We start from the raw sequence: 23336 nt of genomic DNA on the forward strand, positions 1-23336 counted from the left end.
CCCCGTCACACTAGGTAGCCAGTAGTTATGCATGTATTTAGATTTTTCTATATATATTTAAGAGTTTCTTAGCCTTGATTAAGGTACTATCTACTCTTGGAGGTAGCGGATTGCAATCCACTACATTCGTATTGGTTCTTGTAAGGAACGAAATGTCTGTGACCTAAATTACGTTTCCTCAAACGCTAAGCTACGGCAGCCCCGCTGCAGAAAAACTTACTGGATGTAAACTCACCGATAACGGTGTCGCCGACAGCAGCGAGATTTCCCAGAAATCCACACATACAACAATGTCGTGATTACCGGATGCGTCGTTTGAAAAGCCAAAATTAAATCATATTTTATTAGGCATGTCATAACCGGCAGACTGATCGAAGGTGACGATGTATGTGGAAAGAATTTGATATATTGGAACCTTTAACACATGTTTGCACGGACGCGTACCAGCTTATACATGTTGGAGCATCAGAAAAGCGCCCACTAAGGAGTATGTCGTTTCTCTCCTGAGATGGTCACGCAGAGAGGAATGATGTGCCCTGTACAACTTCAGACCCTCTTCACAAGACGCCAATAAACGCTGAATATCATGAGAATCAGAAATAAGCCTTGGAATGAGGTATAGTGGTGCAGGCGTTCAGCTGCGGGTTTCGATGAACTGACAGCTGGAGTCTCAAGAGTTCTTGCTTCCCGAAGCTTTCAGTAGTGCAGCGCAAGTTGTCGCTGTTCCAACGTTGTTCGTTTCGCGGAATAAAGCCACATCACTATTAGGATATGCAAATCTTTGTCGTGGTGCCGCGCAGACGCGCATCCGCCACTAAATTAAGCACACACAATTCATACCTCACCTCGAGAGTATTCTTGGTATCGAAGGCTGAAAGTATTGCTATTCATCGGAAGAGATTTGGTGACGTTTTCGCTGCGCGAAATGGTAAATGATCTGTATAAGTCATAAATGACTTAAAGCCAAGCAAGGGCACCCCGCATATTACGAGCGCACGTTTTATTGCAAGTAGCTCTTAGTTGCGATGTTAGCTGTTGTCTGTACCTTTTCAAGTTGGTGTCTTCAAGGGACATCTCGTCCAGCTCAAGAAGAACATCCACTGCAGGCATAGCCTTGAGGCGGACGTCGACACAACCACGATTACGCGTTCATGCCCACGGAAATCTTAGAGTAAAACATAGCTAATGGCAAAAGGCTGAATGTCACAAATAACATGGCATGGCCGATCTGGTTTTGGAAGAACCTGAATCAGGGCGCGCATGAGCTTTCTTACACATCCCAAAACACCGCCTCTTCTGCCTCGCCACAGACATTTAACATTTCTAGCTAGAACCTGTGTCACGTCGGCGTATTTTGCGCTGTATTTGTTGTAAAGAATGGCCAGACTAAACCACTTCCGTAAGTTCACTTGGTATGAGGTACTGGTCAATCAAAGGAAAAAAATACCAGCGCCAAACCACACGTGTCCATATTGAAAATAGCTTTTCTAAGCAGTTACATTCGCGCATTGCCTGCAAGTTTTTAACGCGGCACTTACATCCGACTTCCGTGCTTCTGCAACCATGGTCGATTATGTCGAATATTTTTGCACACACACGATGTGGCCAGAACAGCCGCACCAACGTAAGTTTTGATGTCGCTGATGCGTGGAATGGTCCTTGTGATAACAATAACCATTTACTTGGCATCACACTCAAAGTATTTGCTACAGATATTGACATCGCTGTCTCTTGACGATACCCATCAAGATACTGAACAGTGCGCAATTTATTACCGCAATCATTTTTTAGGGTTGGTGTCTCCACCGAAATAGTGGCTGCGTTATGTTTTTAATAAACATGCACAATTTTGCCACTTTCTGTCAGACTTTCTCACACCTAGGCGATGCCGAGTAAAAGATCATATATTTTTCATCAGACTTGCTACATGATTTGCACGGAAGAATGCATCTATAATGTCTGAATATTGCCATGAGATGAGAATGGTCTAACGTTGACGAAGTATTCAGTTCCGGGCGTAACACGCGTGGTGGATCGCTTGTCACCACGTCATGATATGACTACAAAAGGATAAACAGACTTGTTGAGGATTGCTACTCCACTCCTCGCACTCAGTTATCTGTGGGTGCGACCTTGATATGATGGGATTTGTATCAATGTTCTGGTATCTCTAATGTCAGAAGGGTACTGTGTACGTGCACCTACCTAATCTGCTACTAATGTCGACCAAACTTCAACACCAAAGTGCAATATTTTCACTCATTCGTTGTATTTCCTACACACTCATCTGGGCGTAGGATATTGAGATGTGTGACGATGTGCCTACGAATGTCTCTCTCGGTTATTGCATTTCGCGTCGGAAAAATGTTCGAAGGATAGACAAGAATAGTCAAGAGTAATAGCGTCGCTTGTTATCAGACTTGTAAGATTGTTGTTCAGGTCTAAAATAATTTTATTTTCATGATCAGCGATTCAGATAGTGATTACCTCTGGAAGTGGAAAGCACACCGGGTTCTCACACGACATTCATCGAATTTAGGTGAGCGAATGAACCAGGGGGCAGCACCAACTTCTTTCGAGATCGCAACACGCTCTCCGAATTGATTTTTTCTAGCAAAAGACGAAATTGCTCTACCTCGCGATCAATTTCATCTTCTTCTGGGCAGCGTACCTCCGTGTCATAATCACAAGTTTCGTCTGTTAATATCAAAGAAGGTTGCTGTTTAGCGAGAGACTTATACGTGGGGGATACTGAAATTTGCGACTGAGAGGTTGTTTCTCGAGGGTTTTCTTTCTCTACCGCTTTCGAGATGGCGGCCTCTTTTTTGCGTCGTTTCTTTTCCTTTTTTCCTTTCTTTTTTCGGCTTGTGGAGGAGGATTTCTGACTCGCGTTAAGATCTGCGAGCTCATCACGAAGCAATTCGGCCTGAACGGCAAGCGAGTGTTGCAATGCCTCTTGATAAGCGTCTTCTAGCTGTTGTAATGCACAATGACTTAGAGCTTGTCATGTTTATACCATTATACGAACAAAGCTCAAGATCAAACGCACCTGTTCTCTAAATTTGATGGCAAGCACTTCTAGTAAATATTCCTGAGCCAAATGCGGAGTGTTTGCACCAGGACATGTGTCATCAACATCGTCGTTATCGTCGCTGTTTATGCTGTCTTCATCATCAAAACCGGATCGATAAGGTGAGACATAGCTGAATTGCTCACCACAGCGAATCAGATCTATAATAAAATCCGTGTGATCTTCCCGAATAATAATAAAGCGTTCTTCTCTTTGAATTAGCCGCATCAATTCATCTTCCTGTCGCTTACCAACTTCAAGTGCTGCTAAGTACTCATCCGACACCATACTGCTCTTACCAGTAGTACCGTGTCGTTCTTCACGTTCAAGCTCATATTTAAACACCAATTCCTCTTCTAACACCATGTCCTCTTCCTCTGACTCATCTCCTAAATCTGCCTCATCGTCACCTTCGTCATCGTCATCATCATCATTTTCTTCATCATTCAAGAATGGCGGAAAGACGCTAAAAACGTCCTGCAGCGAGCGACTTCCCGAGCGCTTCCGCTCATGGTCTTCCCACTCTGCAACAACGTTATCATGACACTCGCAGCACAAATTCTGACCGACAAGAAATTGATCTAGCGCCGTCAAATACGATTCACGGCGAATTCGCAACAACCTTCGTTTGGTGACAAGTGCAAGTTCCCTCCAAAAATTGATTAGCTCCTCGCGTGTGTAACTTTTTGAGCCGGTAACTCCTGGTACACTATTGGTGCTACTCGTAGAGCCCGAGGAAATGTTCTGCGCAGCGGAACTTGAGCGCTCATTGCCTGTCATAAAATGGCTGCTGTACTCACGCCCAAAGTCATTCTCGGTTGGCCATGGGTTGCTATCATATAATATACCAACACAGAGACTGAGCAAGTGGGCGGCTAAGCTGCACTTCAAGGTATACAGTCATTACCGGTACTTGCGCGCCAACATGAAGCCCGATGATCGACGCAATATGTGATGGCGGTGTGGCATTACTTCAGAGTTAGCGCTTGTTGCTTTAGTGTCGCGGTGAACTTGCGTCGAAGTCTTGGGGCCTCGGCGGGTCATTTGGGGCTAATTGATTTTGATACTTTGCACAATTTTTGTTCCTATCTTTTTTGAACTATAGTTGTTTTCTCCAACATGTCGTCATTGGCGGCTACTCAGGCGGACGGCTACTACTATCCGGCAGAATGGCGACCTGAACATGGCTCACTCAACTCGTATCATGGTTCCCATCCCTTAGGTAAACGTGCTAAACATCTGGCGAGTGATGGCGTGTTAGTTGTGCGCTTTGAGATGCCGTATAGCGTCTGGTGTACGCACTGTAGCTCACACATTGGGCGAGGTGTTCGCTTTAATGCCCGCAAAAAACAGGCAGGTCGCTACTTTTCGACTGTAATCTGGGAGTTTAGTTTGAAGTGCCCGAGCTGTAGTGGTGAGATGATAATCAAGACGGATCCTAAGGCGCGCGATTACGAGCTTGTGAGTGGTGTGAAGCAGAAGGCAGATATGAAAGTTGCTGGCGATATGCAGACGGAGAAACTCAATGAACCTGAAATTGCCGCCAGGCTGCAACAAGATCCATTTTTTCAATTAGAGCATGAAAATGAAGACAAGCTTGTAGCCAAGAAGCGGTCGCAAGGGCTCGTGGATCTCATGTGTTTACAGGACGCAGAGTTCAAGGACGATTACGCTAGCAACTCCATTTTAAGAACGCAACTAAGATTAAAAAAGAAGCAGCACAAGATTAGAGAAAAGGAGGCTAAGCGGTTGGGTCTTGGCATTCCGCTGCTTGATGAGCACCCAGACGATGTGCTAGCGTCGAAAGTAGTCGTCTTTAAGAATAATTTGGAGAAGCGGTACAGGACAAATGGTAAATTAAAGCCGCGATTTAGCAGCTCGAAAAAGCCCGTTACATCTGTAAGTGCAGACCCATTCCAGCACTTTGGTGACTCGGTTGGGTCTCATCTGCAGCGGCTTAGAGCTGTCAAGCGAGCTGCCAAGAAGCGATATACACCAGCGTGATATTTTCTTTAATGCGGTGAGTAGCGTGTTAGCGTTAAATAACAATAGATAGCGACACATACTTTTCATAATATCAAGATTGTTGGCATAAAGCGAGCGAGGTCTCACTCTAAGGCAGCACACAAACGCGGTACGTCATTACACAAAACGGCAAGGGATTTAAAAGCCCGGTCCTCATCACCCTGCCACACTTCCAAACACTCCTCAGCTGTAACCACCATGTCGCTCGAGTAATTTGAATCTTCACTGTAGGTACAATACGCCAGCAATATGCGCACAATGCTTCTCTTCTTACTATCACTAGCCTCAGTAGCGTATGTGTCCACGTCCTTAATTATATTCTCAAAATTGTCGTGTTTGCCTTCTGAGATGAAGTCCTCAACATGCATTGAAGTATCGGAGATACTCGAAGCTAGTTGTAAAAGGTGTGCACTCTCGCTTGTCACTTGGTTGTCATCAACGTAAAAGTCCTGATCATCATCCAGATTGGGCAGCAATTCGTACTCACTTTCTAGGTCACTCAATTGTTCCAAGTCTTCCGTTTCTTCTACTGTACAACTCTCCCCGTCCTCTGGCGTTCCCCTAATTTCTGCGTCTATTGGTACTTCTACATTTGGTTCGAAGGTCTCAGATTCCACCTTTGCGCTGTGTTGCAGCTCTCGAAGCGTTTTTGACGGTCGTGGGGTCGTCTCGAACACCGCGTTGAATTCGTCGAATATATCGTCGTAGTCTTGCGGCAGCAACGTCATCTGTGGACTTGCTCCTGCAACAAACTTCTTAGCAATGAACACGAGCGATGTAATGAGCGCAACTCTTGCGCGGGCTGTAGCAGCCATCATCCAACACTTCATCACAGCGGCGGTTAGCGCCATCTTCGAAGAGATGGCGTGCAGGAACGCCGCCTGTTGTTTAGCACACTGTTGCTGCAGGGGTGATCCACGACGTTGGTGTCCCCGCAACTCTTTTATCTGTGCTTTCACAATGGCATACACAGCCTCGGAGCGTCTGTGTGCGTGACAAACCGACGATACGAAGAAATTGCCCATACCTAGGATAAAGGACCAGTGTTGATCTGGTACTTGAAGATCAAATTGTTTCAACATTGATCTTTATCATAAAGTTTTATTCCTGGCATGTGATCCATTTAGACAGGGGTATATCACTAGGAGAACATATTGGTATGGTGTGTGAAAGCGTTACTTTATTGCATTTCGAGGTATTACCAGGACGGAGGAGAGTGATAAAACTTGGCTCGGAAGAGATTCGTAGGACACATGAATTGTAGGGATATGCAATGTGTACTTGTTATTAATCTCCATTTTACACATTTGGAGCTAGCGCAAATCCCAAACATACTACAAAATTCGCACTGATAACAAAGAAGTGGAATTATGAGGACAATAGGACCACGGTACTGGTGGAGGCATCGAAAATTCCAAAATCGGGTGCAATATCCATGCGTCGTCCGTAAAACACTCAATAAAGTGTTAGAGACCTTGCTTTCTGTGAAAATTAATGGCTCAGCAGTTGTCTGGTCCTTGTTGCAGCGGGGCTACCGTGGCTCTTTGCTTAGAGGAAGCCAAGCTAAGGTCACCGACCTTACGTTCTTTACAAGAACCAGTACGAGTGTAGCGGATCGCAATCCGCTACCTCCAAGTACTTAATAACTTGACCAAGATAAATTGTATTCAATTAACCGTGCGTTGGTTAACGAGTACCAGTTATCCAAGGAGGTTCTACAATATTCGAGAAGAAGATTACCGAAACCAAGAAGATGACATTAGAGAACACACTCATTGGATAGGAACACATGCATGTTGGCCAATAGTATTGCATATTACGTACACGTAGCATTAGAACTGGATGTAAATTCTCTGAACCAGGATTCTAACGCTAAACAAAGATCACTCTTGAACTTGCCGCCTAGTGCTCAGGTCACATTTGGTAGCACTTGTTGGTCGACTATTGTCGTTGGTTGATCACACTATCCCAGTCCACGTTCCAAACAAACGGCGTCCGATCCAAGACTCCAGGCTCAAGACTCCAGACCAAGGCTGGATCAGCACACAAGCAAGCCACTTGAGAAAGTGGTCAGTGCCTGAGGGGAAATTGCTTGTAGATCCTTCGGTCCTGAACACCTAGTTGTGTTGGCTGTAATTCAAGCGACAGAGAGAGATAAACCGATTTTCCAGTAATCAACGACCATCAGTGCGGAGGACCTGATGAGATGCATGACGAGAGCGATGGAGCAAATGGCGACAAGTTGGCAGCAGGCGCTGAGTCAACAGCAATAGTCGATGGAAAGAGCGATGGAGAAACAGCGAGAAGACATGATGCGGCAGATGGAAGGCATGCAAGACGCAATTATGAGAGTGCATGCGAGTCAAGAAGAGCTCAGGGAATATCAAACGAGCGTGATGTTGAGTCAGTTGAATGAAGACATTTGACGCGTGAAGAGTGAAGCTGTCCAAAAGGAGAGCGCTACACAGGAGAGAGGAAGAGCACCCCAGGTGATTGTTTCAGGGGATGGCAGAGCGGAAAGATTGTCCATGCCTCAGTTTTCGGAAGACCCGATGGAAGAGTGCACACATTTCTGTTTCAAGTAAAGAACTATCTGCGTGCAACGCTGATCGACGAGTACGCGAGAGGGAACCAACGAAGGATCTTGGCGATGGTCGTGGACAACTTGAGAAAAGGCGCATTGGCTTGGTACCATGATATGTGTGCAAGCGGAGTCTCAAGAAATTGAAAGCAGCATTGTACGCTCAGTTTGTGCCAAGAGGATACCAGAATGCCCTGCGCGGGCAGTTGCAACAGTTGGCGAAGGACGTGCGGCGGATGAACTTCGACAAGCACTTTGTGAAGTATCGGACGATCATGGTGCAGATCCAAGAAATGATCGAGTTGGATCGACAAGATGTGTTTATTTTGGGTCCGAAGGACCAGACTCGGAAGATGGTGCAGTTCACAAGGTGTACAAATTTGAAGGAAACTATAGCCGTTGCGTAGGCGTATGAAGATGCCTACTCCCCACAGCATGGAGGTCGAGAGGGACACAAGAAGCCTCCGAGAATGCATCGAATTCACGTTGGTGTATTGAACGACGATAGCAGTCAAGACATGAAGATTTGTAATGCGATAATCGGAAAGAAGCAGTGATACGAGCAGAATCTGTCTTTCACAAGAAACCTGGTCACAAATCGCGAGGTTGTTATCAGAACACGAGAAGATATCATGAAAGAGATCATGGAAGAGATCACAGCAAGAAGTATGGAAAGAATAGCAGAGGACTGCAGCACAGAAGGAATGTGGTGAAAGCGCATCACGTGGAAATGTATGAATACAATGGTAAAAATGATTCCTCTCAACTGGGCAAGGCACAAGCAACCAGCATGCGGATCAACTAGTCAGAAATGGTGTTGACGAGAATGAGTGCCGACGAGCTGATTGTGAGGAAGATTTTGTGTGACGGAAAGCAAATCAGTTTATTGATCGATTCCGGAGCCCTTCCAATCTCATTCGTTCAGGATCGAGATCAAGCTGAGATCGGGAGCAAAGCCGAGAAATCGACAACCGTTTCGACTGTCGCACGTCAAGCGACAGGCACTGCAGAAGTTCGTAGACAGTCCGCTGAAGAAGAAGTGGATCGAGTTGTCCGAGTCGCCGTGAGTATCCAACATGTTTGGCGTGCCCAAAGATCCTGTGACAAACAATTTTCCTTCGCGGGTAGATTGGCTGCGATCAGAAGACCCGAATGCTCCCATAGATGGGTCCAGGACTTTCGGTACGTGACAATGCGAGCGAGATACCAAAGTCCCGCTACCGATGATCAACGAGCTGTTTGACCAGATGTAGGGATGTTCGACGTTGTCGACAATCGATTTGCAATCCGGATACCATCAGATGCCCGCATGCGGATCAACTAGTCAGAAGTATATTGACGAGAATGAATGCCGACGAGCTGATTGTGAAAAAGATTTTGTGTGACGGAAAGCAAATCAGTATATTGATCGATTCCGGAGCCCTTCCAAACTCATCCGTTCAGGATCAAGATCAAGCTAGACCCGTAACAAAGCCGAGCAATCGACAACCGTTTCGACTGTCGCACGTCGAGCGACAGGCACTGCAAACGTTCGTGGACAGTCCGCTGAAGAAGAAGTGGATCGAGTTGTCCGAGTCGCCGTGGGTATCCAACATGTTTGGCGTGCCCAAAAAGGATCCTGCGACAAACAGTTTTCCTTCGCGGGTAGATTGGCTGCGATCAGAAAACCCGAATGCCCCCATTGGATAAGTCCAGGACTTTCGGTACGTGATAATGCCTGTGAGATACCAAAGATCCCGCTACCGATGATCAACGAGCTGTTTGGCCAGATGCAGGGATGTTCGACGTTGTCGACAATCGATTTGCAATCGGGATACGATAGCTCGAGAAAGTACACCGCATTCCATGCCTCTCCGGAAATATTCCGCTGATAAGTGGCACCCTTGGACATGCTAGAATGTCAGGCAGGCACATATATCCGACTGATGAGATCTATCTTTTATCATTTGAGATTCGTTGTCGTGTACCTCGATGACATTTGCGTGTTCAGTCGGACAAGAGAGCTGCATCGCGAGTATTTGAGATCAGTGTTCGAGTTGCTGCGAGAGAACGAGCTGTATGCAAATCGTGAAAAGAGTCAGTTCGGACAGAGCGAGATCAAATTCCTGGGTCACATCGTCAACGGCAAAGGAGTTCACATGGATCCATTTAAGGTGCAGGCAATCCAAGCGTGGCCGGCACCGACGAGTACAAAGGAATTGCAGAATTTCTTGGGACTCGCGGGCTGTTATCGACCGTTCATCCCGTCCTACGCAGATATTGTGTTGCCTATCAGCGAGTTACTCAAGTCGAGCAAGGAATGAGGATGGAGGGATCACCATCAACACGCGTTTCACAAGATTAAACTTGCGTTGCAACAACACTAGTGCTGCGACTACCAGAGGTCTAAAGGACGTTAATGGTTTCAACGGATGCGTCTGGAACTAGCGTGGGAGGAGTGCTGTCGCAAGAGTTAGAAGGAAACGATCTACTGATTGCGTTCTACAGCAAGAAGCTGAGCGACATAGAACAGAGATGGCAAGCGCATGATCAAGAGCTGTACGCCATCAAGTTGTGTATTGCAAATGGAGACTGTATCTGCACGGAACCAAGTTCGTTGTTTTCACGGACATTTTAGCATGCAAGTGGCTGAAGTCAAGACCGCAAGTGTTAGAAAGACTGGCAAGATGGCTAGACTTCTTTGCAGAGTGCGAATTTGAGCTGATTCATCGACCTGGCAATAAGAATGCAGTCGCAGATGCCTTGTCAAGACAAGAAATCAATTTGCCATGCATCCAGATGAGGAAGTTCAAAGACACACTCAACTCGGTGTCGAGGAGAGACGCGAGCTTAATATATGGATTGCAGAGCCTACCAATGTAAAAAGGATACAAAGAAAACAAAGAAGAGAAGAGAATGGTGCTCGAGGTGAACAATTATCACGCAGAGTTGGAGAAGAGCTCGCGAGAAAAGTTGAGGCGAGCATACAAGGAGGATGAGTTCAATACCAAAAATGGAAGGCAGAGGAGACACGACCAACTCCACAGTGGAAGATGGGCTGAATTTCGAGAGCTGAAGCTGGTAATACTGAACAATCATCACGACGCACCGACAGTAGCGCACCCAGGCATCGAGCGAACCGCCAACGCTGTCAAGATGCGGTTCTGGTGGGAGAGCATGCTTGAAGACATGAAGACGTATGTGCGAACGTCTAAGACGTGCATTTGGTACAATACCTCGAGCCAGAAGAAGCAAGGAATGATGCAACCGATGCGATTCCAGATAGGTGTTGGGATTCGGTCAGCATGTACTTCATCACCGGACTGCCAGAGTCCGAGGGATGCGAATCGATACTCGTAGTGGTTGGCAGACTATCCAAGGAAGCTGTTTACATTCCAACCAAGCAGACAGTAACAGCTCACGAAATAGCCAAATTGGTCTTCAATCATGTGGTGAGATACTTTGGATTGCCAAAGCAGATCATCTCAGATAGAAACCCAACGTTCGTGTCAACATTTTGGAGAGGAATCTTGGACAGGATGGGCGCCAAACTATCGATGACATGGCTCACCGAGCGCAAGCCGACAGACAAACGGAGAGACAGAATCGAACGCTGGAAGACTCCCTGCGTTATCTCGTGTCGTATCACGGCAACGATTGAAAGGAGTGGTTGACGACCATAGAGTATGTGCACGCAGCTCCGACATCGTCATCCACCGGGTTCAGTCCCTTCGAAGTGGATACGGGACAAACACCACGAGATCCGATGGGCATCTCGGAGAGTGCAAACGAGGTGCCTAGCAGATTCACAATAAGGAGGCAAGACGTCGTCTAATTAGCGCAGCAATCGCTCCAAGCATCTCAGGAGCAGCAGAAACGATACTACGATCGCAAGCGACGCAACGAGAGCTTTGAGGCTGGGGAATGGGTGCTACTCAACTCGAAGAACATCACCATTCATCACGCTGTGCGAGATCATAACAACAGCAGCGAAAAAGGTTTAGCCAGATACATTGGACCATTCAAGATTCTCGATAAGCTGTCGGACCTCGTGTGCCGATTAAAGTTGCCAGAATCCATGCGATTCATGAACGGAGTGTTCAACGTGGAGCAAAACAGAAGAATTGTCCAGGCAATCCAAGCGCATTCGAAGGAAGACCGCAGCAAAAGAGCACACCTGTTGTGGTACAGGAAAACGAACTTACATACGCCATCAAAGCCCTACGGAAGATGAAGACAGTCAAAGGGAGACGGCAGTTTCTAGTGAAATGGGCAGGCTATCCAGAAGACGAGAACACGTAGGAGAGCGAGCAAAACACTCGCCATGTGTCACATTGGAAGTCGCTGTTGAAAGACTTGAAGGCAAGGAATCAACAACTAAGGCGGGAGAATGTAACCAATTAACCGTGCGTTGGTTAACGAGTACCAGTTATCCAAGAAGGTTCTAGAATATTCGAGAGATGAAGATTACCGAAACCAAGAAGGATATTCATTAGATAGGAACACATCCATGTTAGCCAATAGTATTGCAAATTATGTACACGTAGCATTAGAACTGGATGTAAGTTCTCGGAAACAGAATTCTAACGCTAAACAAAGATCACTCTTGAACTTGCCGCCTAGTGCTCAGGTCACACAATGAACTTTTCTGATCGAACTTAAGACTGCATTTAATTGATTCAGTTGCGGCAGAGCCGCCAATATCTAAAACCTTAGGTTTTCTCTAATTAATATATTAATAGCTTACTACTATAGTAAAACCATAGTACTGTACTATGCATTACTACTGGTAATCCTGCCACGTAGTGATTTTTTGTTACAGCGTTACTACACCACTGTGTGATCACACCAACTTGTGTAATCCACACATATGTACGGTCACACCATCTTGTGCGCCGCCCTTCAATACTAGGGTACGTGTAACCCCACTACACTTGTCCTTCATTCGCGATGCGACCCCATCCTAGCTCTGACGTGACTTAGGCACTACGATCTCCGGCGCGGAAAGGCTACCGCCATGGAAAAATTGTGCATGAATATCATACACTTACAACAGCGATTATTCCGTGCAACCATCGATTTCTTCTTAGAAATCGATGGTTACACGGAATAATCGCTGTAAAATAAAACGATCAGTTTGTTTAGTGCCTTTGGCCGAGTTGATAATTAAGTGCGAAACAGTGGCGATTCTTCAATTGTGGTGGTAACTCCGAGCGAGATTGTTTAGGAGTGATTTAATTACACTGTAGTGGCGTTCAACTGTCTGGTGAGGCGGCTATTCGGGCCGACCCGTCGATGCACATACCGATTTTCAGCGAAATGTTGGCTCATAGGCTTGCAGAGTACTGAGATGTGGATATTAACAGCATGCATTTGCGAACAGTGCTTGAGAAAGCGCTGCAATAAGCTCTTTACTGAGATATATAAGTGGTTTTGAAGCGTTGCTATCTCTATTTTGCGGGCGCATCATTCGAAACATGTTTTCTGCGTGGATGGAGCGAAGATCAAGGTCGACGTGGATTTGCCAGCGTCGCTGTTCTGAAAGAATTCAACAAAGTGATCTGGCATGTCTAACTTATTGTACTGAAAGTAAGTTTACTGTGATATGGCAGATTCCCCTTGCTTTCTTATTGCGGAGGAATGCAATTGTGGTGAAACGAGAGCCCTTAAAGCTGTGTAAGCAAGCATTATGTGTACTTATGTTTTTTGCTTCATTTTTGGCTTTTACAAATTCGGATCAGCCACCTGTGATCTCAAGCTTCAATGATAATAGGATGTGATATTCTTTGGCAAGGTTTCAATGGGTAAAACTCGTCATCGCTTTATGCCTTGCCCGCTAAAAGCGGTAGAGAAGAGCTTCTTCTTCTTAGCACGGAGCTACTAGCTATGAATTATGATATTATTAAGATCAAAGTACGCTAAGCCAAATGAAACAAAAACGGATCATGTGTCGTTGCAAACTGCGACGTTGTCACCACATCTCACACAGAAAATGACAAAATGGTCATTGCTTCAAATCCAGTTTAGCTTCGGGGCAAAAATCAAGCTCGGTCAACTTGAATGTGGAGCCGGATGAATTTGCGTCGCCCAGACCATGAACTGATTCATATCACGATTGCGATGCATCAGAAGGTGATACGAACAGCGAAAGTGACAGATGTACACATAGTTTACAACTTTGGGCCACTTAACCAAAGCGTCTTGACTGCAGATTTACGAGACTCAAGACTTGATAAATGTAATGGACACACACTCAGCCATTACATGACGGTACATCTATGTACCTTCTGTATGCTTTGTGGGAATTCATAGAAGAAGATTACAGAATGGTATTGCCAAATGTATACGTGACATCTTATATGAAGTCACTGACATTTTGTGTGATACAGAATGCTGGTTCTTGCTTGGGGATCCTTACTGGTGATGAGACCGATATGACTCTGTCTTTTAAAATGGGTGGCGTAAGCCGTTTCATTCTAATGAATACTCTCTATAACGGGTCGCACAAGATGGTCTGTTCGCATAAATGTGTTGTGCATAAGATGGTGTGACCACAAAATGGTGTAGCAACACAATGGTGTGGCTACACTCAAACAACAAGGCAGCACGTGGCTGGAACAGCCAGTAGTTATACATTTTGATTAGGTTTTACTATATTGATCGGAAAACCTCTAGATTTAGATATAGGCGGCTTTGCCACAGACAAAACCGAGAAATATAGCTTACATTCTAAACGGAAGCGCTAGTTAGCACTCTTGGAGTAAGCGAATTGCGATTCGCTACACTCTCGTTGGTTCTGAGTAGAGAAGAACGAAGGTCGTCGTCCTTAACTAAGCTTAGTCTAGGCGAAAGAGCTACAGCAGCTCCGTTGGACTCTCCACGAAAGGTATACTTCAAGCTTTCGAGGTTCAATTTCCGTACATCCAAGATCTTGTATCATTTGGAGCTGAGTTTCAATCTCAGTACACCCTTGACGTATAAATCAGAAACCCAAGATTCTATTGGTGAAACCTCTAGGAGCCCTTGGAACCATAACTCACTTAATTCAGTTGCGAGCTTACCTTTCAGTTATTGAGTCGTCCTTCTTTCCTCTAAGTCGGGGCTGTCCTTCTCCCGCCAAGTCGGGAATCGCATGCTCGTCGTACAAGCGTGTGTGTTGTGTTTGAGAGACTGTTTGTGAGCAGCGCCCTCATACGACAAAGTGTTATAAACATGCGCATGTTTGAATGGCGTTTGTTTAAAGTCAAAGTGACAATATACAAAGTGGAATCCCAAGGCTTGTGCTGATGAACTTATTAGCTTTGTAGAAGTATTATTAAAAGCTTATTGTCTGGTTGACACCGAGGTGAGACAAGTCGTGAATATATGTGATGTCAGTCTTGATGAGCCTTTTTCTGCACTCATGTCACGATTATTGATAGCCGGCATCAGCGACCATGTCAAAATATACAAAAAATCAAGATAGTGGGAGATTGATATTGCGCTCGATCATAAGCCGTGAAGAGATTACCCGATCTTATCATCGTTACAAAGATAGTCTCTTTGATAAAAATGCCTCCTACATCAGTGAGTGGTGGTTTAAGCGACAGCTGGTTGAGCAAGCGACATATTCCTAAAAAGATGGACATGTAACGAATATTGCTGAGGAATTTCTTTAGGCCCTCCGTTTTTATGTGCTCTTGTGCCCATACGGCAGCGGTGTGGCAGAACCAACAACATGTCAAGATGTTGGTACAAGTAGAAAGTCAAAATTGCGCGGAGCTTGGTTGATATATCTTCGTGGTGTATCTGAACTTGCAATATTTCCAACAGGATTATAACTTAGTATTTTTGCTCGCACAGCCGACGTTTCAGTTAAAACGTTTTCCGGCTATTGTCATGGCTTTATCCGGCTTTTGTCATGACTTCAAACAGCAATTTGGCCTTGAAGGTTTTGTCTGTCGTCGGTCACATGGTACTTTGAATAATTATCGGCCTGGCTACCTGTCTTTTAGAACACCTGATGTGGTGTCATTCTTAGGCATTCAAACAGGAAAATGTTGATAGCCTTGTACCGCATTGAGCAGAATTCGATATTGACTTTTATCTGGAACTAGTTAGTAAATTTATAGTCGTAGTCAGGCTTTGCGCGTGTGATTGCAGCCTCTTACAAGATTGTGCGCACTATCGGTATTATGATATAGCCTAAAATCCGATTCTATGCATTCAGTGCATAGGTGCTGCTTCTGGTGCAATTTAACAAATAATGTGATAATGACAGCTCGGATGAGATGATTGCATAAGCCACGATAAAACTCGCGAAACGCTTTGACTGAATAAGTAGGAGTAATTGAGTGTTTCTTAGGGATCGAGCTGGGAAACAAGGTCAACGGCATAGTTTAAGTGTTACGTAGATGATACATTCGACATATTGGCATTGAGAGCTAATCGCTGTAATATTCTCAAAGTATTTGAGCGCTCAGTGTACTTCACAGGCTAATGCAGCCAAGATCAATGCTTCGCATTGTGAAGCAGACAATTTTTCAATGCACTTAATAAAGCCATACGAAAATGAAGTTTTGCAGAAGCCAAACTGTTGATAACGCTGGTTTAAAACTTCTTCTGGTTATGCATCCATATTGGTGAGCACTCCTCTCGGCTGAAGATCGAAGTAATCAAGCGTGTTATTCTCAAAAGGTAAAGTAGAATATAGTGCGTTATATCTGGCAGCTCAAAAACGGGAAGTGAGTCCATCGTTCACAAAGTAAATATTAACCAAAGCAGGTGACCAGATCACACAGCTCAAGATTCGTAAAGACAATCAATCTTGCAGTTAGAAGACTAATTGCCCAGTCGACCATAGTTGCACAAAGCATGCTGGCACCATTAATTATCGCATTCGTGACGAAGTGAAGCGTAGGAAGGGTTAGCTCGAATGCTGGGAGACTTATGAATGCTGGGTAAAAATCTAGACAGAAGATTGTCCAAGGTCATACTACGTAAGTCGCATAGCGGCAGTTGATCTTCGTCTGTGCTTGCATTCAGTACAGTATTTATATCGCATAATGATGGCAAGTATGAGCTTGGTTGGCGATGCGACATAGTTGAAATGTTGCCGTAGTCATGAAGCTAAGAGTCCACAGATTTAGTGAGTGGCTTGATACGTCCAGTCGCCGTTTTGTTTATCAAAATCGCCGTGCACAAAACTATCTCAACTGCCATTGCGTGTTGTGCCAAGTAAGTATATTAGAGTATCGTTCTACTCATACTATCCAACATTAGCCCTGCACTCACAGTAAATCGACTAAGTATTAGATAGTGATATAAATTCTGGTCAATGGGTATGACCAACTGCAGTAGAGAGTCTACGATAATCTCCTGTATATGAAGTTCCGAGAGGGTCGACTTATTTTTATATGCTGACTTCAGAATCAATAATGCTCAACCGTCTGGTCATGCAGCTATCCAGGCCTCATAGTGCATCTGACGACTTTGTTTCGACGATACGTTCGTCTTTCCTTGTACGGAGCACGGATAATCAAACGATAATGTTCATCTATACTGAAGACTTTCGAGCGATGCTCAAGTGTGTGAGCGTAATTTCTATTTTTCCAATGTCGACAAAGGTGTCCGTTAGTTAGACCTAATATAGTTAAGCATGACTTTTGGGCGGACCCTGTAACAAGAAGAATGGCCAGTGAGTCTGTATCAATGCAATGTGCAATGTGATTTGGCTGGCCAGCTGGCTATTTGCATATGTATCCTGTTTATAATGCGAATACGACATATCCCTTCATCTATCTTCTTAAGATGCGGCCTTTTATTCTGGAGCGAGATAAAAGATGCGACTTTGAGCACTTGAGATCCTATATCTGTCTGGTGATTTCTAGTGTTTGGTGGCTTTCAGTCTGTGCGGTTCGCTGTGCGTTTCAGGCTGATGCCAAAGATCATTTTCCAATAAAAATGGCTGATCAAATGTGGCAGAGAAGACCTATCATATTCATAACAAGGTACTACCTGTAAACAAGTCTGCAATTGTCCAGTTTAGTGTACACTTCTCGGCTCATAGCCATTTATGATGTGTGTGATCAGCGCGTCATTACACACGACGACATCGTCAGATCAGTATGATAAACGTAGCTATCATTCATAGCATAGCAAACTGTCGAGGTTTGGTCAGCTTGACATGCAGGCGGGCGTGCTTCTGCGTTGCTCAGATAATTAAGTGTAACACTTCGTAATAGTGACGTAGTGCATTGACGAAACTATGTTTACGGCTTGAGTATCAGACGCACCTTGTGTGGTACTAAGCAGGTTTTATGAGGCAAGGCGCCTAATCTTTGTCTTTGCAAGCATTTTACACTCTCAGTTTTCTTGCACGTACTTTATACATAGCTTGTGATGAGATTACAACGATGAAATTAAAGAAAGTATTACGTACGAGGCGTATGATATCAGAACGTTGGTTCAAAAAGATGTACGGTTTACGGAGCATTATGAGCTGTTGGGTCAAGGTGAATAAAACGGTAGCCTCTTAAGTGAGAACGTGTACATCATGTCAAAGAAATAAAAACACTCACTATGTGCTTTGACGCGAGTGAGCCATTCTGCTCAGATGACCACAAATGCCACAATGTCGGTATGATTGGATGCGTCACTCGAAAGACCGAAAGTAAGGCCTATACAAACCGGCAGCCGACACTCTATCGAAGCCGGTAAAGTTGACATATGTGACGATGCATGCGGCAAGGGTTTGGCCAATTAGTACGTTTCACACATGTGCACACACTCACTTATCATCATATATATGTTGGGACACCAGCGCGCACCGATCACTAAAAGAATGCCGTTTCTTAGGCCATCATGAGAGGTATCGTATGTCCTGTACAGTATTCTGTACTTCAGGTGCTCATTGCAAGACACCAATACACGCTTAAATTTGATGTGAGTCAGACATGAGCCTTGGATAAAAGCCCAGCTGTGCAGGCGCGCATTCGAGCGCTTTTTTACAGCGACACCGGGGATCTCAACTACTTTCTCCTTACAAAACTTTCAGTGGTGCAGCACATGCTGCTGCTGGTCCGTATACTGCATGCACGCGCCATCTTGAGTCAGGTCAGCACAAAAAGATACAGAAAACAACGAAAGCTAAGTTCAGTGAAGAGTGCGCTCGTAAAGTGCAGGGTGCTCTTGTTTGGCTTTAAGTCGTTTGTGATCGATACAGATCTTGCACCGTTTTACGCAGCGAAAATGCCACCAAATCTCTTACAAAAAATCTGCGCAACGCTAATCTTTCGTTACTATGTATACTTTTGAGGTCAAATACGAAATGTTTATGTTTGGTGTGGTGATGGATGCGCTATTGCGTTACCTCGCTACAAACTTTTGCATATCACAATGGTGACGTTGCATTATTACGTGATGCGAACACATTGGCATTTTTCGAGAGGAATGCATAGCCTATGGCAATCGGCATAAACGTCACAAACGACGTGTCATTGCCGATCTGAATTTGAAAGAGCCAATATCGATCCGCACACGAGGCTTTCTTTCACAGCATTGTATACCGCCTCTTCTACTGCAACCCAGCACAATTGAATATTTGCCTGGAGATGACTGGTAAGAATCTGTGCCATGTTGGCATATTTTGCACTGTGACTTTCGAGAAAATGTTCAGGCTAAGCCACTTCCGCAAGTCCCTTCTGGGCAGAGGCCTGGCCGATCAAAGGAGATAATATCGGCACGAAACCACAGGTGTCCATATTTAGTATATTTTATGTGAGCGCTTACGCTCGAGCATTGTTTTAAAGTGTTTGATATGGCACTTCACACCCGAGTCTTCTTACTCTGCATGGTCACATATGTCAAACATTTTTTGCACAAACGCAAGGTTGCCTGAACAGCCGCACCACCTTAGGATTAAATGAAGCTAGTGCATTAAATAGTCCTCGTGGTAAAGGTAACAGATCGTCACACTCAGAACGCTCACCGCAGGGATCGACATTGCCGACTCTTGATGCTACCTGGTCAAAGTCACTGAAACAGGCGCAATCAACCATGCCGTTCTGCAACACATCCTTCCTACGAATCAGCGTCCGCGCCGAGATAGCAGCTGCATTCAGCTTACTAAAAACATGCACAAATCGCCGCTTACTATCAGGCTTTCTCACTCGTAGAGGCGACGCCAAGTAGAGAATCACGATCTCCTTCTTCAGAATCGCGAGTTGGTTTGTACGGACGAAAACGGTTTTGAGGTCAAAATTCTGCCGTGTGAGGAATTAACATGGGAATGGTGTGATGTTGACGCAGTATTTGGTTTTGGGTGCAAGAGGCGTGACGATTCGTTTGTTCTAACGTCGTGATATTAAAAATGGATAAGAAGGAGTATGTGAAATAGCTGTTTACAGTCGGTCAGTCTTTGCTAGTGTTTTTAATGAAGGGCTTATATATATTGATAGAAGTTACAGTTCTTTCTTTGGTACCAGCCGTGCAATTTTCGTGCTTTCCCGTTTGAAATTCATTGCAAACATTCCATAGAGAAACCTTCTTTGTTAAAATGAGAGCTTCTGTTGGAGGTAATAGGAGGGGGTCTCTCAGACTTTCTCGATCACTCTATCTTCGAGTAAATAGTCTTCCCCTTTCTAACCCGTAAAGCTATATTGTTCTGCGCGCCGGCGCACAACAGGGTAGTGTTGACTCAGCGGTTCCGTTACAATCGTGACAAAAATGAGCTTTATTCATTAGCCTCAGGCCTGGCCTTTCCCTTGCGTTATATAGACCCTTTTTCACTCCATCGGCTCAGGTAGAGGGAAATTTCAGCTTACATCTGTGATACCCTTTCCCACAGAAATAAGCTCGAAGGGCCTCAGCAAGTAATTGTTGTTTTCTTGATCAGCAGAAAAAAAGCCCGATGCCACAGTAACTAATCACATTTTCTTGTACTTTCTTGAGATTGCAGCTCTCTGCTGCTTTTGCCTTGCAAGCTTTGCTTCAGATACTTAGTAGCATCTTGCTCGACAATTAAAAGCAACCAATGTCCTGCATCAAAGCTAAAGTTAACCCGCGACCGCGTCAAATGCGCTTCTGCTTCGTGGGAAACGTGCTTTTGAAACCCGTCGGAGCTTCACCACGATATTATTGTGTATGTCACTTAAATGTTTCGACATCCGGCCGGCCCGGGGACGTGGCGCTTAAAACATGCATATGATATCACAACTCAAACCAAGGTCTAAGACCGAAACAACGTATATGCTGTTAAAATCCTCATATCTCACCTGTTTACTCTGAACAACAGCAGCGCACATGCTTTGACGGTTCTCAGATGCAGCATTTACGAGCACTGCGAAGGTGCTCAGCGGATGTGAAACTCTGAATCCTTATCTGCATGATCGAGTTTCATTGTCTCTGGTGCACTCGAGCAGATCCACCTTCAGTTTTTCGTCCATACCTCGCAGCACGGAAGCTGTACTCCGCATACAAAGTGGCTCTCCCTATTTTCTAACGAAAGGGAGTGTGAGCGCAAAATATAGATGCAGACCAATACTGTTTGGAGGCACTGCACATAGATGGAAGTTCCCACCTCTGGAAATGAGTCCACTTTGTTGTGAGATGAGATGTATTGACTTCTGGACATAGTCCGCTACTTCTTACCCATCTGACGGATGGACTTGAACAAGCAACACGCTCAACTTGTCTATTTAGGTGGTGCAAACAATCGCGACATATGTCGCGCCAAATATGCTGTTGAGAGCGCCCCTTTCACAGAGACTTTTCTCCTGAGTGCTCAACCACACGCGTGGTAACCAGCTTGGAGACCGCAGAATCGAGCCGCTGATAATTTTATCGTTGCAAAGTAAATACAATCGGAGTAGTTACTCGAGCGTGCAAATAAAGTTACAATAGATTGAAATATTGCAATGTGTAGTTACTGACTAAGTAAATACAATTTTCCTTATTCAGTGGGATAATTTTATTCGTGTCTGCCTTCAAATGTCTGGACAATCGACATTAGCGGCTCCCGATGGAAAGCATGTGTACTCGGTTGCCGATTAGAGCGTTCCTGGAGGTGTCTCACCAGTGCACTTTCATAGCCGGTAAATGCCTTTCAACGTTCCGACTCCGCCTCCGGCCCTCGGGCTGCCGGGTGTGTTATTGCCTCGCGGACAACCTAAACATAACTCTATTGAGCGTGATTAGCTGTCCCAGAGCACAAAAACCAAACAACTCGTTTCCATTCTCCCGGAAAAATCGACTTCGAACAATTCAATTGTGAAGGGTGCTACGAAGTACAAGCGGGTTGATGCGCGCCTTGCACCGCGAATGCTTCAACTCAACGAGTCCGCGGATAGAGCGCACGGAAGTTTGGCTTATATACCACACCCATGAGCGAGAGCAAGCGCATCTAAATACTTAAATTGCTCTGTATGGCGTCTATGCAAGATGTCATTCATCCGGACTAGTGCGTTTCAGTATATTTGGCAATCTGCATATGCTTACTGCTTGACGTGATATCTGAACCACGGAGCTTTCCTTCACGAAGTCCTGTTTGATTCAAAAACAAAAGTGTGATATGATTATTGTTTGACTGGACACTTTTGTATTCTGCAAGATTGTACGGTTGGGTAAGGTATACTCACACAATAGCACAGTACGTACCCTATTTACATAACGATGTGTTGCAGCAAACTTGAACTGTATTCTAGAGCTTAGTTTGAGCGTGGCGACCATTTTTACGACCTGATCAGCGATGTTTTCGACGAAAATGAAGACGGGGCACCTTAGATAATTGACGGCAGAGCAATGGTGAGCAAGGTATGTAGCAAGTTGGACTCTGAAGAAAGCGAATGTCCGTACTCTTTGGCTGTCTTGGCTTGAACCAAGCAAAGGATAGTGATGTCGCTGGCGTCGACTGACATTTTTACATCTGACCCATAGCCAGATTCGACGCTCAACCAAACAAGTACACGATCGAACAGCATTCTGATAGTTTACATTCAAACAGGGCAAAGTATACCATCAAAGCAACATTTTAAACAAGTACACGATCGAACAGCATTCTGATAGTTTACATTCAAACAGGGCAAAGTATACCATCAAAGCAACATTTTTACGGGACTACGTTGTGCAGGCAGCTGCATTAGCTACAAATCCACCCTATACTCGCTTCAGGTAAAAACTAGCTAGCGCCTTAGCAAGTGACGCACTGTGCTTTGAGATTGCGTCGGGCGGCCTCAAACAGAAAAAATGTATTGCTTTTGCTCTGCGTTGCCAGCGTCTAAGACCATGATTTGGTCTGCTCAAGCAAAATATCTTTTCAATTCGAAAAAATGATTTATTTTATAAACGACTCTATCTGAATATCAATAATTTGATATCATAATAAGTTGTTAGTCCTCTTCCCGCTACTTCTCTGTATGATATGGACTTGAACTATGCCTTATCACGAGCAGTGGTGTCATGTCTATGGATACTTTTGCCTCATTTCGGCTAATGCATTGTGTAATTATTAATTAGCAAAGAGACTGAAACTCATACAGTAGAACCTGTCTAAATTAAACCTGTTTAATTAAAACCCCTCTCTAAATTGAACAAAAGATATGGACCCATGTTGGGCACCATACTTAAATTAAAATATCTTTAAAAAGTTAAAAATTTGAATTTGATAGCTCAGTCCCGACAATTTTCTTAACTAAATCTCTCTAT

At 44.7% G+C, this 23336-nt stretch overlaps 7 protein-coding genes across 7 annotated transcripts; 5 read left to right on the forward strand and 2 right to left on the reverse strand.

Moving 5' to 3' along the window:
- Positions 1–2515: 2515 nt before the first annotated feature.
- Positions 2516–4114, reverse strand: PHALS_01856 (uncharacterized protein; the record flags this gene model as incomplete). Its single annotated transcript, XM_024716328.1, has 3 exons — positions 2516–2974; positions 3050–3902; positions 3978–4114. The coding sequence occupies 3 exons, from the start codon at positions 4112–4114 to the stop codon at positions 2516–2518; spliced, it is 1449 nt and encodes a 482-aa protein (XP_024581938.1).
- Positions 4115–4189: 75 nt separating this feature from the next.
- On the forward strand, positions 4190–5074 carry PHALS_01857 (C2C2-type Zn-finger protein; the record flags this gene model as incomplete). Its single annotated transcript, XM_024716329.1, has 1 exon — positions 4190–5074. The coding sequence occupies one exon, from the start codon at positions 4190–4192 to the stop codon at positions 5072–5074; it is 885 nt and encodes a 294-aa protein (XP_024581939.1).
- Positions 5075–5178: 104 nt separating this feature from the next.
- PHALS_01858 (hypothetical protein F443_16244) lies at positions 5179–6177 on the reverse strand (the record flags this gene model as incomplete). The annotated part of the gene is made up of 1 exon (XM_024716330.1): positions 5179–6177. The coding sequence occupies one exon, from the start codon at positions 6175–6177 to the stop codon at positions 5179–5181; it is 999 nt and encodes a 332-aa protein (XP_024581940.1).
- A 586-nt stretch (positions 6178–6763) lies between these two features.
- On the forward strand, positions 6764–7790 carry PHALS_14822 (uncharacterized protein). Its single transcript, XM_036407084.1, has one exon. The coding sequence runs from the start codon at positions 7302–7304 to the stop codon at positions 7509–7511; it is 210 nt and encodes a 69-aa protein (XP_036263344.1). The 5' UTR covers positions 6764–7301; the 3' UTR covers positions 7512–7790.
- PHALS_01859 (uncharacterized protein) lies at positions 7789–8233 on the forward strand (the record flags this gene model as incomplete). The annotated part of the gene is made up of 2 exons (XM_024716332.1): positions 7789–8046; positions 8084–8233. The coding sequence occupies 2 exons, from the start codon at positions 7789–7791 to the stop codon at positions 8231–8233; spliced, it is 408 nt and encodes a 135-aa protein (XP_024581942.1).
- A 2338-nt stretch (positions 8234–10571) lies between these two features.
- Positions 10572–11015, forward strand: PHALS_01860 (uncharacterized protein; the record flags this gene model as incomplete). The annotated part of the gene is made up of 1 exon (XM_024716333.1): positions 10572–11015. One exon carries the CDS (start codon positions 10572–10574, stop codon positions 11013–11015), a length of 444 nt encoding a protein of 147 aa, XP_024581943.1.
- Positions 11016–15380: 4365 nt separating this feature from the next.
- PHALS_01861 (uncharacterized protein) lies at positions 15381–15698 on the forward strand (the record flags this gene model as incomplete). The annotated part of the gene is made up of 3 exons (XM_024716336.1): positions 15381–15386; positions 15468–15609; positions 15676–15698. The coding sequence occupies 3 exons, from the start codon at positions 15381–15383 to the stop codon at positions 15696–15698; spliced, it is 171 nt and encodes a 56-aa protein (XP_024581944.1).
- Between the last annotated feature and the right edge of the window lie 7638 nt (positions 15699–23336).

This window comes from Plasmopara halstedii, assembly GCF_900000015.1.
Source record: "Plasmopara halstedii genome assembly, contig: Scaffold_1594, whole genome shotgun sequence".
Taxonomy (NCBI): Eukaryota; Oomycota; class Peronosporomycetes; order Peronosporales; family Peronosporaceae; genus Plasmopara; species Plasmopara halstedii.